This window comes from Limanda limanda, chromosome 20, assembly GCF_963576545.1.
Source record: "Limanda limanda chromosome 20, fLimLim1.1, whole genome shotgun sequence".
NCBI lineage: Eukaryota > Metazoa > Chordata > Actinopteri > Pleuronectiformes > Pleuronectidae > Limanda > Limanda limanda.
This window is the reverse complement of record NC_083655.1, coordinates 1429747-1443921: the sequence shown is the minus strand read 5'-3', so window position 1 is coordinate 1443921 and position 14175 is coordinate 1429747. Positions and strand designations below refer to the sequence as shown.

The 14175-nt window shown below is 44.6% G+C and overlaps 1 protein-coding gene across 1 annotated transcript; it reads left to right on the top strand.

Annotated features, from left to right (window-relative positions):
- The first annotated feature begins 1643 nt into the window (after positions 1-1643).
- On the top strand, positions 1644-14101 carry ezh2 (enhancer of zeste 2 polycomb repressive complex 2 subunit). The gene is made up of 19 exons (XM_061093483.1): positions 1644-1998; positions 3784-3907; positions 5537-5665; positions 6588-6707; positions 6799-6919; positions 7093-7278; positions 7363-7468; positions 8385-8548; positions 8656-8753; positions 8831-9059; positions 9148-9314; positions 9386-9521; positions 9613-9738; positions 11447-11625; positions 11720-11815; positions 11977-12058; positions 12171-12251; positions 12342-12426; positions 12514-14101. Exons 2-19 carry the CDS (start codon positions 3791-3793, stop codon positions 12572-12574), a joined length of 2283 nt encoding a protein of 760 aa, XP_060949466.1. The 5' UTR covers positions 1644-1998; positions 3784-3790; the 3' UTR covers positions 12575-14101.
- Positions 14102-14175: the final 74 nt, after the last annotated feature.

Below are 14175 nucleotides of genomic sequence, written 5' to 3'. Positions count from 1 at the left end.
TAGAGGTCGCTGTCATTAACATGATCTTTGAGTCTTTGCATCTTTATTTGAGTCTTTGCAACTGCAGGTAGAACATGCAGTAACCGGTAGAGGTCACTGTCATTAACATGATCTTTGAGTCTTTGCATCTTTATTTGAGTCTTTGCAGTTGCCGGAAGAGGTCGCTGTCTTTGATATAAACTTTGAGTCTTTGCAGCAGGTGGAACATGCAGTTGCCGGTAGAGGTCACTCTCTTCAACATGATCTTTGAGTCTTTGCATCTTTATCTGAGTCTTTACAGTTTTATTTGAGTCTCTGCAGCTACAGGTAGAACATGCAGTCGCCGGTAGAGGTCGCTGTCTTTTATATACACTTTGAGTCTTTGCAGCTGCAGGTAGACTGCACGCGACTGCACGCAGTAACCGGTAGAGGTCGCTGTCTTTAACATGAACTCTGAGTCTTTGCAGTTTTAATTGAGTCTTTGCAGCTGCAGGTAGAGGTCGCTCTCTTCAACATGAACTTTGAGTCTTTGTATCTTTTTTTGAGTCTCTGCAGCTGCAGGTCAAACATGCAGTTGCCAGTAGAGGTCGCTGTCTTTAACATGAACTCTGAGTCTTTGCATCTTTATTTGAGTCTTTGCAGCAGCAGGTAGAACACGCAGTTGCCGGTAGAGGTCGCTGTCTTTGATATGAACTCTGAGTCTTTGCATCTTTATTTGAGTCTCTGCAGCTGCCGGTAGAACACGCAGTTGCCGGTAGAGGTCGCTGTCTTTAACATGATCTTTGAGTCTTTGCATCTTTATTTGAGTCTTTGCAGCAGCAGGTAGAACACGCAGTGGCAGGTAGAGGTCGCTGTCATTACTAGATCTTTGAGTCTCTGCAGCAGCAGGTAGAGGTCACTGTCATTAACATGATCTTTGAGTCTTTGCATCTTTATTTGAGTCTCTGCAGCTGCTGGTAGAACACGCAGTTGCCGGTAGAGGTCGCTGTCTTTAACATGATCTTTGAGTCTTTGCATCTTTATTTGAGTCTTTGCAGCAGCAGGTAGAACACGCAGTGGCAGGTAGAGGTCGCTGTCATTACTAGATCTTTGAGTCTCTGCAGCAGCAGGTAGAGGTCACTGTCATTAACATGATCTTTGAGTCTTTGCATCTTTATTTGAGTCTCTGCAGCTGCAGGTAGAGGTCGCTGTCTTTGATATGATCTTTGAGTCTTTGCAGCTGCAGGTAGAACACGCAGTGGCCGGTAGAGGTCGCTGTCTTTAACATGATCTTTGAGTCTTTGCATCTTTATTTGAGTCTTTACAGCTGCAGGTAGAGGTCGCTGTCTTTGATATGATCTTTGAGTCTTTGCAGCTGCAGGTAGAACATGCAGTTGCCGGTAGAGGTCGCTGTCTTTATTATGAACTTTGAGTCTCTGCAGCTGCAGGTAGAACACGCAGCTGCAGGTAGAGGTCGCTGTTTCCACAGCTGTATTCCGCGGACACGGGAGAACAAAGGGAGCGCGTGCACGTGTCCCCGGACACGACCCCTCCGCAGCTCGCCCTCTGATTGGCTGTGACCCTCTAGCGACCCGACCTATGGCGTGTCCCGACACTGGGCGGCGCTAACGCCGGCTCCTGTGATTGGCCCGCCGGTTTGGCGCCTCGCAGCGGCCGCGGTGACGGACGCGCAGCGGTTTGAACCTCGGCAGCGCGGAGGCGGAAGCAGCGGAACCGGGTCGAGACGTCTCTGTCCGGGAGAACCGAGACCAGAACCTGCTCCAGGACCGCGGCAGCTCCAGAGCTGGACCCGGACCCGAGGTGGAGGCACGGCGGCTCCTTGTGTAGCCGTCCCTGGGTGACGTGAAGCCGGCGTCGCTCGAAGCGAGTCGCTCCCTCCTCCCGGTGCTAGCTGCTAGCTGCTAACTAGCCAGCGAGCTAACGTAGCAGCTAACCCCGGACACAAAGGACGAGTCCCCCCGGGTTCGGCCCCTCGCTGCCCGGCAGCCTCGCTGGATGAGACCCGGTTCTCCGGTGCGGGTGAGTGGGGCTGTCACCGTCGAGCTCCGGGATCCCGGGGCTTTATCCCGGTTGTTCCCGGGACAAAGCGCCGTCGGTCGGGTCGTTGTCGACTAACCGACTGTTAGCTGCTCGCCGGGGGTCGCGTCACATCTCGTGTCCCCGACAGATCTCATGCTACCGGGTCTTTGTGACGCGCGGGAACCGGGAGAAGGAACCGGGTTTACCGGGGGACACGAGGCTCGAGCAGGATCCGCTTCCGCTCGAACCCGGCGACAACCTGTCCGGGAATGGAATCAGTGAAACTAACTTGTTAGCAGCTAGCTCATCGTGGTAGCAGCGCTACAGAGTAACTGAGTACAAGTACTCAAGTTCAGTACATAAACATAACAATACCTCGAATACCTGTTTGTGTTACTGCACATCAGTTATTACATGAAGCATAATAATAATAATGAATCAGTCGTTAGTAGCTGAATGATCCCAGAGGAAGACGAGACACCTGTTTTAATCCGGATGTTATTTATTTAATAAAAGATCCAGATAAACATCCACTCAATATTAAGAGTCGGTTCTGGATAAAACTAGCTGTTTTATCCAGAGCCGAATAATAAAGTTATGAATTGTTCTTTATTAAATATCAATGTATCACCTCATTGACAGAACAACACACATCAGACCAGGTTTCCTTCAGAGTCTCAGAAACACGTTTAGATACTAAAGAGTCTTCATTATATCAATTGTCGTTTAATTCCAATTCTATCGAGTTTTATTTAGACTCTCAATGAATCAGGTCTTAAATTGAACCAGTAGAAACTGGTTTATTTATTTAATAAAAGATCCAGACAAACATCCATTAAATATTAAGAGTCAGTTCTAGAATAAACTAACTGTACATAAAAGTTATGATTTGTTTTGTATTAAATATCAATGCATCACGTCATTGACAGAACAGCAACACCCATCAGACCAGATTTCCTTCAGAGTCTCAACGAAACACGTTTAGAGACTAAAGAGTCTTCATTATATCAACAGTCGTTTAATTCCAATTCTATCGAGCTTTATTTAGAATATCTCCATGAATCAGGTCTTAAATTGAACTTGAACCAGGAGAAACTGTCGTGACCGGGAAAGATCTGGATCTGGATGCTGAGTTCAGACGGATTCAGATCTACATCTCTAGCTTCTGGTCTTCAGCTGGTTCGGATGGTTTGTCTCCGTGTCGTCATTTAAACTTTCAAACTTCAGGTTTCTGACCCGAAGAATCAGATCCAGATCAGAGCCAAAGAAACTAGAAACAGTTAAAACCCTGTGATCTGTTTCTATTACAGAACATATGATATAATTTACTAAAATGTCCAGTTGTTGAAGTGGAAGTTAAGATTCTGCTGCTGAAGATCTCTTCTGTCGGTGGTTGGAAGATAAACACCTGTCAGAATGTGTCCTCCACACGTCTCATAGGGACAGACAGATCACCAGCAGCCGTCGGTCACGTCTCATGAAGTTGAAGCTTTGAGTCGGAGCAGCCAGCTACCAGATGGATCTTTGTATCTCTGCATCTCTACGACTGTTTGTTTACGTGTAGATTTCCAGCTCCACTTCCTCTGGTTAACAGCAGATTCACCAAAGTGCTCAGGAGACTCCACCAGCTTCTAGTGGACCAGGGTCAATGTTCCATCGCTTTGTAGAACTAGATTCCCCCGGCTCTGAAGCTCTGAGATGTTAAATCCACATTCCTCTTTGTATGATGAGACTCAGTGTTCCAGTGAATGGAGATGTTCACGTCCTTGTGTCTTCTGTCCTCAGTCTGATCATGGTGCTCACAGGGAAGCGCTCGGAGAAAGGTCCGGCCTGCTGGAAGAGGAGAGTGAAGTCTGAGTACATGAGGCTGAGGCAGCTCAAACGCTTCAGGAGGGCCGACGAGGTCAAGGTGCGTACACACACACTGACACACACACAAAGAAACAAACACACACACACAAACAAACTCACAACACACTGCAGATAGTAGGGAAGGAGGTTTGAGTTTCCGGTGCAGAGAACAAACACATCATTGGCTTTTAAAAGTATAGAACGACCCAATTTTGAAAAAGGTTGACAGCAGAAGAAAGAAAATTGCCCTTGTCAATTGACAACTGTCAAAAAATAAAGAATATATATTTTTAAAAAACACTTATGCAACATTAAACTAAACAAATCATATTTAGTTTTCATACAGAAACTACTTTTCTGGTGGAAATCAAAGGGTAAAAGGAAAAGTCGGCATGCATCCTTTTCAAGTGGTCATTGTTGCCATTGTTCAAAATTAGGATTGCATAAACATTAAAAAGCTCCCAGAGGAAAAAAAGAAAAAAGTATAGAACGATAGAAACAGTAAAATTATACTAATCACAGAAAAGAGATTTGTGTCCAAACTGCTGCGACTTCTTGCAGCTGTTTGAAATATTACACCGTGGAAATACGTAACGGGAAAAAACGACAGATTAAAATCCAGTGAGTTGACTGGTGTTGGTCGTGTATGAAAAGATGGAGAAGAGGCGATGAGCTATTATTATTATTAATAGTTAATTATTATTATTATTATTATTACTATTATTATAATATATACTGTTGCTGCCATTATTACTATATACTGCTATTATATTGGTATAATTACTATCATATATAAATATATATTATGTTATATTCTATACTATATATACTGTACTATTTTTATATACTGTCTAACAATAACATTACCATCATATCATCAGTACTATTACCATCATCTTGCCACTGCACCTTATCTACCTATTTATCTTGTGTTTCTGTTTTTATTCTTTCTACCTCAATATTTTTTATTTTATTTTATTGTATTGTATTTTATTGTATTCAAATATACCGTCTGCTATGAGGACTTATTTTCCCTTCGGGGATGAATAAAGTTATCTATCTATCTATCTATCTATCTATCTATCTATCTATCTATCTATCTATCTATCTATCTATCTATCTATCTATCTATCTATCTATCTATCTATCTATCTATCTATCTATCTATCTATCTATCTATCTATCTATCCATCCATCCATCCATCCATCCATCCATCCATCCATCCATCCATCCATCCATCCATCCATCCATCCATCCATCCATCCATCCATCCATCCATCCATCCATCCATCCATCCATCCATCCATCCATCCATCCATCCATCCATCCATCCATCCATCCATCCATCCATCCATCCATCCATCCATCCATCCATCCATCCATCCATCCATCCATCCATCCATCCATCCATCCATCCATCCATCCATCCATCCATCCATCCATCCATCCATCCATCCATCCATCCATCCATCCATCCATCCATCCATCCATCCATCCATCCATCCATCCATCCATCCATCCATCCATCCATCCATCCATCCATCCATCCATCCATCCATCCATCCATCCATCCATCCATCCATCCATCCATCCATCTTTTTGTCCTTTACTTAGTTCTGAGTGTATTTGTATTGTTCCACCCTCCAGGTGAAGCTCCAGTGAATCTAAACCTCTTCTCTCCTCCAGTCCATGTTCAGCTCCAACCGTCAGAAGATCGTGAAGCGAACCGACCTCCTGAACCAGGAGTGGAGGACCCGGAGGATCCAGCCGGTTCACATCATGACGTCCGTCAGCTCTCTGCGAGGAACCCGAGAGGTCGGCAGATTAACGGTTCATTATAACTAGGGTTGCAAAGGGGTGGAAAGTTTCCGGTAACTTTCCGGAAACTTTCCACGGGAATATTAAGCACGGGAAATTTGGGAATTTTGAAAAAAACAACAACTATGCAAATTAAACGCTGAGCAATAAAAACATCATTCAAAACTCTATTTTAAAGATGTATGGAACGTTGAGTTTCAACCCTCCACTGTGCATTCTTCCATCACATGCACAGATAACTCCCAGCATCCTTCACTCTACAGCAGGGCTACTGAGGCCTGCTGTAGAGTGAAGGACTAGTCAGGTAAGTTTCCATGATATTACTGGGAAAATATATTAGCATGCTGATTGAGGATTGTTCATCTGTTCATCTAGACTATTTCCATTCATTTATCCATCAATTGTAAAATATTTTTACAGACGATTCCAATTGTTTGGCTAACTATTTATATCTCTGGCATTGCATTAGTGTTTTTTTACAAACTTTCTTCTCATCTTATTCTACAGAACAATGCCACGTGCACTCTCTCATGTGTGGAGACATTTCACCCCATCCAATGTAGAAGGAAAGGCTGTGTACATTTGCAAATACTGTGCAAAGACCTATGTTAAGAATGACACAACGATGCAGAAGCATATAGTCAAGTGCCCAAAGTTTCCTCAGGGCTCAAATCAGCCTATGACAAAACAAAATGTTTATATTTATGTCTGTATATGACAAGGTAAATACAGTTAGTATAAATTACCCACAACATTTCCAGTTTATTCCCGTTAATTCCTGTTAATTCACGTTAATTCCCATGGAAAGTTTCCAACTTTGAAAATTCCCGGAAATTTGCAACCCTAATTATAACCCATGTGTAGGAAGCGTCTCGGTGAAGGTTGTGTTAACGTCTGTTTGTTTTGTCGTCCTGTGAAGTGCACGGTGGACAGCGGCTTCTCGGAGTTCCCTCGGCAGGTCATCCCCCTGAAGACCCTCAACGCCGTGGCCTCCGTGCCGGTCATGTACTCCTGGTCCCCGCTGCAGCAGAACTTCATGGTGTGTAGGAACTGGAGACCGTCATGTAGGATGTGTGTGTTTGTTGTGCAGCAATCGTTGTGCGATGATGGTTTCCCGTGTTCCTCACCAGGTGGAGGACGAGACGGTTCTGCACAACATCCCGTACATGGGAGACGAGATCCTGGACCAGGACGGGACCTTCATAGAGGAGCTCATCAAGAACTATGACGGCAAAGTCCACGGAGACAGAGGTGAGGGTCGGGGGGGCGAACGCTGATGTGATGATTCCATCTTATTATATTAATACGTTAGTGGATATTGAGACTGGAAACAGCGCCGTGGTTATCTTGAGACTACATTTCCGGTGAGAAGATGAAACTCGGTTGAGGCTGAAGACCTCTGACCCGTTTCTTCTGTGCTGCAGAATGCGGCTTCATCAACGACGAGATCTTCGTGGAGCTGGTCGGAGCTCTGTCCCAGTACAGTGACAACGAGGAGGACGACGAGGAGGAGGAGCCGGACTTCAAGGTGGAGAAGATGGAGCTGTGTGACAGCAAGGAGCCCCCCCCGGAAGACCCCCGGAGCAAGGAAGGGCTCCTGAACAGTGAGAGTAGGTCGCTGAGACAATGTTCATCAGACAGGAGTGTGTGTGTGTGTGTGTGAACCCTGATGGAATGTGTGTGTGTCGTTCCAGGCCGAACCAGCAGCGACAGCTCCAAGAAGTTTCCATCAGACAAGATTTTTGAAGCCATCTCCTCCATGTTCCCCGACAAGGGCTCCACCGAGGAGCTGAAGGAGAAGTGAGTGTGTGTGCAGTAGGGACGGGGGGGAAATCGATTCTGTTACAAATCGCGATTCTTGTGAATGACAATTTAAAATCGATATGCTGCCTCCCAAATCGATTTTTTTTTATTTTATTTATTTTATTTATTCTATTTATTTTATTTATTTTATTTATTTTATTTATTTTATTTTATTTATTTTATTTATTTTATTTATTTTATTTATTTTATTTATTTTATTTTTTAAAAACATATTTATTGGTTTATACCGGGGGGATATATGGGGGGGGAGCAACATCACCCCAGAGCATGTTGACCATCTCTTGTTTTTGCACAAGAATCTAAACACACCCAAGCACTAGCTTTGCATCGCCTACATGCAAACAACAATAGCCTACTTTTTGTTTATTTCAAAGTTTATATTTTAAGTAAACTTTTATTCATTCTATTTAATTTACCTTTTATTTATTGTTTAAAAGTAGCCTAAGTGGCTTACATGTCTTAATCTGTCAGTTTGTGTGCAGTTGACAGGGGCTATACAATAATAGGGAACATTTTTATTTATTTTCTCTATTGGCTGCCCGGCAGTCATTAAGTTAATGTTAATATTTGAAATAAAACTTGTAAAGTTCTAAGTGAATTTGACTGTGTTGTATTTGAAGGTATGATTCAACTTTTTTCCATGGTCCAGTATTTAAAAAATAATAATCAAAAGAAATCCCAGGAAATCTTAATATCGAATCTCAATACATATCGTATCGCCACCTAAGTATCGTGATAGAATCGTATCGGGAGGTCCCTGCTGATCCCGTCCCTAGTGTGCATGTGTCTCAGGAGGACGTGTCCCCAGGAGGACGTGTCCCAGGAGGACTGGTCCCCAGGAGGACGTGTCCCAGCTCAGGACAGACTCTCACCTCTGGTTTCTCTCTCTCAGGTACAAGGAGCTGACGGAGCAGCAGCTGCCCGGCGCCCTCCCTCCTGAGTGCACGCCGAACATCGATGGGCCGAACGCTCGCTCGGTGCAGCGCGAGCAGAGTCTTCACTCGTTCCACACGCTGTTCTGCCGCCGCTGCTTCAAATACGACTGCTTCCTCCACCGTTAGTGCACTGGTTGTTCTGAAGTCAATATGTTGGATTTCTATCTTGACTCCTGAACGTGAAACCATCTCTGCTAACGTCCCAGCGTTTCATATCTCCTCCTTCAGCTTTCCACGCGACTCCAAACACGTATAAACGCAAGAACCTGGAGAACCTGGTGGAGAGCAAACCGTGCGGCAGCGACTGCTCCATGTTCCTGCTGCAGGTGAGTCGTCTGCTTCCTGATCCGGATCGAACCGGTTTGCTTGTGGCCGCTGGACCGACCTTGTTCTGTGATCACAGGACGGGATGGTGAGGGAGTACCCGGAGGGCGTGGTCGCAGAGCGAGTCAAAACTCCCACCAAGCGCGTGGTGGTGGGCCGGCGCCGCGGGCGACCCAACAGCCGGCCGACCACGCCCACCGTGTCCTCGGAACCCAAAGACACCGACAGCGACCAGGAGGGAAGCAAAGAGGACGAGCGGGAGGACAAGGACGATGAGGACAAGAAGGACGAGAACACCAGCAGCTCAGGTAGCGTCTCCGTCTCGTGGTCGGACCGAGGATCCAAACCACGAGCCGCCGGTAAAGTTCTGTTTGGTAACTCGTCCTGTGTGTGCAGAGGGGAACTCGCGCTGCCAGACTCCGGTGAAGATGAAGCTGACGGAGGAGGCGGAGTCAGTGGAGTGGAGCGGCGCCGAAGCTTCTCTCTTCAGGGTTCTGATCGGGACGTACTACGACAACTACTGCGCCATCGCCCGGCTCGTCGGCACCAAGACCTGCAGACAGGTGAGCGCCGGGCCGGTGGAACCGCTCGTTAACCAGCTGAGGAACTCGACCTCACTCCCTCTCTCCCGCAGGTTTACGAGTTCAGGGTCAAGGAGTCGAGCATCATCGCTCGGGCGCCGGCCGAGGACGAGGACACGCCCCCGAGGAAGAAGAAGAGGAAACACCGACTGTGGGCCACTCACTGCAGGAAGATCCAGCTGAAGAAAGGTCAGAGGTCACGGGCGTTGTTGACCTGGTTATGATTATGATTGAGCTGAGAACTTCCTGTTTGACCCGTGTCACTTCCTTCCTGTTTCAGACGGCTCGTCCAATCACGTGTACAACTACCAGCCGTGTGACCACCCCCGGCAGCCCTGCGACTCGTCCTGTCCCTGCGTCACCGCGCAGAACTTCTGTGAGAAGTTCTGCCAGTGCAGCTCCGAGTGTAAGACCCCCCCCCACACACACACACACACACACACACACACACACACACACACAGACACACTCACACACACACACATGGGCTCGGGAAAGCTTCTGTCCAGTGAGTGGTGAATATATATTAACAGGGTTCCCGCGGGGTCTTAAAAGGTCTTAAATATAATAATCAAAATTTTAGGCCTTAAAAAGTCTTAAAGGGTCTTAAAAATAATAATCGAAATTTTAGGCCTTAAAAAGTCTTAAAAGGTCTTAAATATAATAATCGAAATTTTAGGCCTTAAAAAGTCTTAAAAGGTCTTAAAAATAATAATCGAAATTTTAGGCCTTAAAAAGTCTTAAAAGGTCTTAAATATAATAATCGAAATTTTAGGCCTTAAAAAGTCTTAAAAGGTCTTAAATATAATAATCGAAATTTTAGGCCTTAAAAGGTCTTAAATATAATAATCAAAATTTTAGGCCTTAAAAAGTCTTAAATTTGATTTGGCCAGAGCTGAGAAGTTCGAGGTCTTGTAGTGTTCGATGGGATGTTTAATTTCCTTCTCTGGACATGTTTTATGGAACATCCTTTTATTTCAATTAATTTCAGCATGTTTAAAGCTTGTTTGACTTGTGTATTGTTATTGTTCTTATGTTGAACGGGTATAAATTTACTTTGTAAGTAATTCTGTGACTTATTTCTTCTTTCATAGTGATTTTCCTTCATACTTTTTGCCAGTATGGTCATGAAATAGGTCTTAACTTCTATTCAAAGTGGTCTTAAAAGGTCTCTTAAAAGGTCTTAAATTTAATAATCAAAATTTTAGGTCTTAAAAAGCCTTAAAAAGTCTTAAATTTGATTCGGCCAGAGCTGAGAAGTTCGAGGTCTTGTAGTGTTCGATGGGATGTTTAATTTCCTTCTCTGGACATGTTTTATGGAACATCCTTTTATTTCAATTAATTTCAGCATGTTTAAAGCTTGTTTGACTTGTGTATTGTTATTGTTCTTATGTTGAATGGGTATAAATTTACTTTGTAAGTAATTCTGTGACTTATTTCTTCTTTCATAGTGATTTTCCTTCATACTTTTTGCCAGTATTGTCATGAAATAGGTCTTAACTTCTATTCAAAGAGGTCTTAAAAAGTCTCTTAAAAGGTCTTAAATATAATAATCGAAATTTTAGGCCTTAAAAAGTCTTAAATTTGATTCGGCCAGAGCTGAGAAGTTACAGGTTTTGTAGTGTTCGATGGGATGTTTAATTTCTCTGTGAAATGGGTCTTAACTTCTATTCAAAGTGGTCTTAAAAGGTCTTAAAAAGGTCTTAAAAAGGTCTTAAAAAGTCTTAAATTTGATTCGGCCAGAGCTGAGAAGTTAGAGGTTTTGTAGTGTAAGATGGGATGTTTAATTTCCTTCTCTGGACATGTTTTATGGAACATCCTTTTATTTCAATTTATTTCAGCATGTTTAAAGCGTGTTTAAAGCATGTTTGACTTGTGTATTGTTATTGTTCTTATGTTGAACGGGTATAAATTTACTTTGTAAGTAATTCTGTGACTTATTTCTTCTTTCATAGTGATTTTCCTTCATACTTTTTGCCAGTATGATCGTGAAATGGGTCTTAACTTCTATTCAAAGAGGTCTTAAAAAGGTCTTAAAAAGTCTTAAATGTATCTTGTTAAAACCTGTAGGAACCCTGTATTAAACATTTAACTGTGTGACTTGACGGACGCAGGTCAGAACCGGTTCCCGGGTTGCCGGTGCAAAGCCCAGTGCAACACCAAGCAGTGCCCGTGCTACCTGGCGGTGAGGGAGTGCGACCCCGACCTCTGCCTGACCTGCGGCGCCGCCGACCACTGGGACAGCAAGAACGTGTCCTGCAAGAACTGCTCCATCCAGAGAGGAGCCAAGAAGGTGAGACACTGAAGTCTGGTATCAACACAAACACACAACTGTACTTCAGACGGTTTCTTTAACTCCTCCCCCCTCCCTCCCCCCGGTCTCCCAGCACCTGCTGCTCGCCCCCTCAGACGTGGCCGGTTGGGGAATCTTCATCAAAGAGTCGGTCCAGAAGAACGAGTTCATCTCAGAGTACTGTGGAGAGGTGAGTCACCGAGCAGCACCGGAGCGTTCTCACTGAAGCTCCGCCTCCGACCCACAGGTTCACGTGTTAACGCTGCTGGATACACAACGACCTTCGTGGAAATTATTACATCCAGAAAAAGAACGAATCTGCTTTTGTAACGACAACCTTTGTGTTTACAGATCATCTCTCAGGACGAAGCCGACCGCAGAGGGAAGGTCTACGACAAGTACATGTGCAGCTTCCTCTTCAACCTCAACAACGGTAACACACACACACACACACACGGCTGGCATTGTGTGTCGGAGCATTTGAAGAAAACACAAAGTGAGTTAATTACTAAAGGTCATGAACGTTTGTTTCCTTTTCTCTTCAGACTTTGTTGTTGACGCCACGAGAAAAGGAAACAAGATCCGCTTCGCCAACCACTCTGTGAATCCCAACTGCTATGCAAAAGGTGAGAGCGTGTGAAGTGTGTAGCTGAACAGAGCAGCTTGTGTTTGTGTGCGTTTGTGCGTCTGTGAACGTGTGTGTCTGCTCCCTGCAGTGATGATGGTGAACGGAGATCACAGGATCGGGATCTTCGCCAAGCGAGCCATCCAGACCGGAGAGGAGCTCTTCTTCGACTACAGGTCAGTTCCACGACTCGGACCTGAAGTCTTCTGTTTGAAAGTTGTGTATCTGACCTCTGACCTCTGACCTCTGACCTCTGACCCCAGGTACAGTCAGGCGGACGCTCTGAAGTACGTGGGGATCGAGCGGGAGCTGGAGATCGCCTGAGCCCGACGTCTCCCTCCTGAGGATCAGCGACACGACGCCTTACACACAAACACACACAAACACACACACACGCTCACTTCAGGAAACCCAGACCACTCGTCAACTACGCTGGAGAGCTTCAGGAAATCTGGGAATATTGTTTTTATACCTTTTCATATCCACCTTTTTTTTTTTTTCTGCTGTCAGACCAAATCTTCCTTTTCTGTTTTTTTGTATTCACGAATCTCCTCAGCTGAAAGTGACATCACCTCCGAACTGAACGGTTCGTTTTAAACAAACATCGGAGACGACAAACCCTCGACTGTGAAACTGGTTTCACTTCACCTCCGCTCTGTGTGAAGCTCGTTCTTCTTCTTCAGTGAACGAAGCAGCAGCCGCTGATCTGTGGAGCCCGGCTGCTGCTTCAGGTGCTAACGTCAACAAACAGGAAACCCGACAAACGTCTGACGCTGTGTTTCCTGCTCCGGAAGGTTTCACTTCCTGTCTCCGCTGTCGTCTCGTGTTTTCCTCAGCGGCTCCACTGTGCTCGACTCCTCTTCCTCCTCCTGGTTTCTGCCTCGTCTTCACGTTGCTTCAGCTTCTTGTTCAAAGTCACTTTGACTCGATGAAACTCAGGAGCAGTTTTTGATCTGCTTGGTTCTGGATTCAGGTCGTTCCTCAGTTTTAAAAGTGAACACGTCGATATTTGTGAGCTTCAAACTATTTATCATGTCAATGGGTTCTTTTCTGTTTAATCGTGTGATGCTTTCAAATGTCGTGTTTAACGAACCTGAAGAGCTTCAATTAAAAATGGATATAAAACTTAAAAATCTTGAAATTAAAGTTTTGGAAACTGGAGATAGTTTTCCAAAGAGGAAATTCAGACTTGAGGAACTTGTGAGAACGTGAAGCTGCAGCCGAGGTCGTGTTTGGAAGCTCGTCTCTTTCTGCTGAGTCACCTCTCCATGTTTGTAGATCCTGGTTTTCACTTAGTGCATGAAGAGGTTTTCAGAGGTGTCTCCTCCTGGTGACGTCCAGTCAGTAGAATTTAATCTTCTTGGTTTTCAGAGCTCTTCTCTTGTTAAATAATTATGTTACTGACGTGCAGACCGACACTCCCTCTGGTGCTTTCTCCTGACGTCCACTTGAGGCCAAACCAGCCGCTCTTCTCTTTACCTCCAGCTGTCGATCGGCAGATGAAACTCGGTGCTTCATCCTGAAATATGACTCCAGGTCGGGAAGAGATTCTTTTAGTCTTTGTGACGTTTCCTGAACCGTTGAGTTTCTCAGACAGATGTTCAGGAACATCAACATTCTGACAATCGACAGTTTTCATTAAGTGTTTAAATCAGAAGCTCAACGTGTTTTTTCTTTTTAATCGTTGAGCTGAAGACGTGTCGTGACTTTCTGAAATCTTCAGCTTCTCTTTCTCCTCTCGTCAGACCAGGACCACTTTTTTCCTCCGAGAACACAGGTGCTGATTTTTGTAATGTTTACAGGGATTATTCTTGTTGTTGGAAGTTGATGCAGATAAAAATATTATAAATGGCCGAGTTTCTGTTTTTTTTTTTTATTTGCATTGTGTGAATTACTGATTGTGTCTAATCTGAAGTTCTGGTTCT

Coding starts and splice junctions, on each gene's coding strand:
- ezh2 (XM_061093483.1), top strand. CDS start 3,791: ATGGTGCTCACAGGGAAGCGCTCGGAGAAAGGTCCGGCCTGCTGGAAG. Junction 3,908..5,536: donor GGAGGGCCGACGAGGTCAAG/GTGCGTACACAC, acceptor TCTCTCCTCCAG/TCCATGTTCAGCTCCAACCG. Junction 6,708..6,798: donor CGCTGCAGCAGAACTTCATG/GTGTGTAGGAAC, acceptor GTTCCTCACCAG/GTGGAGGACGAGACGGTTCT.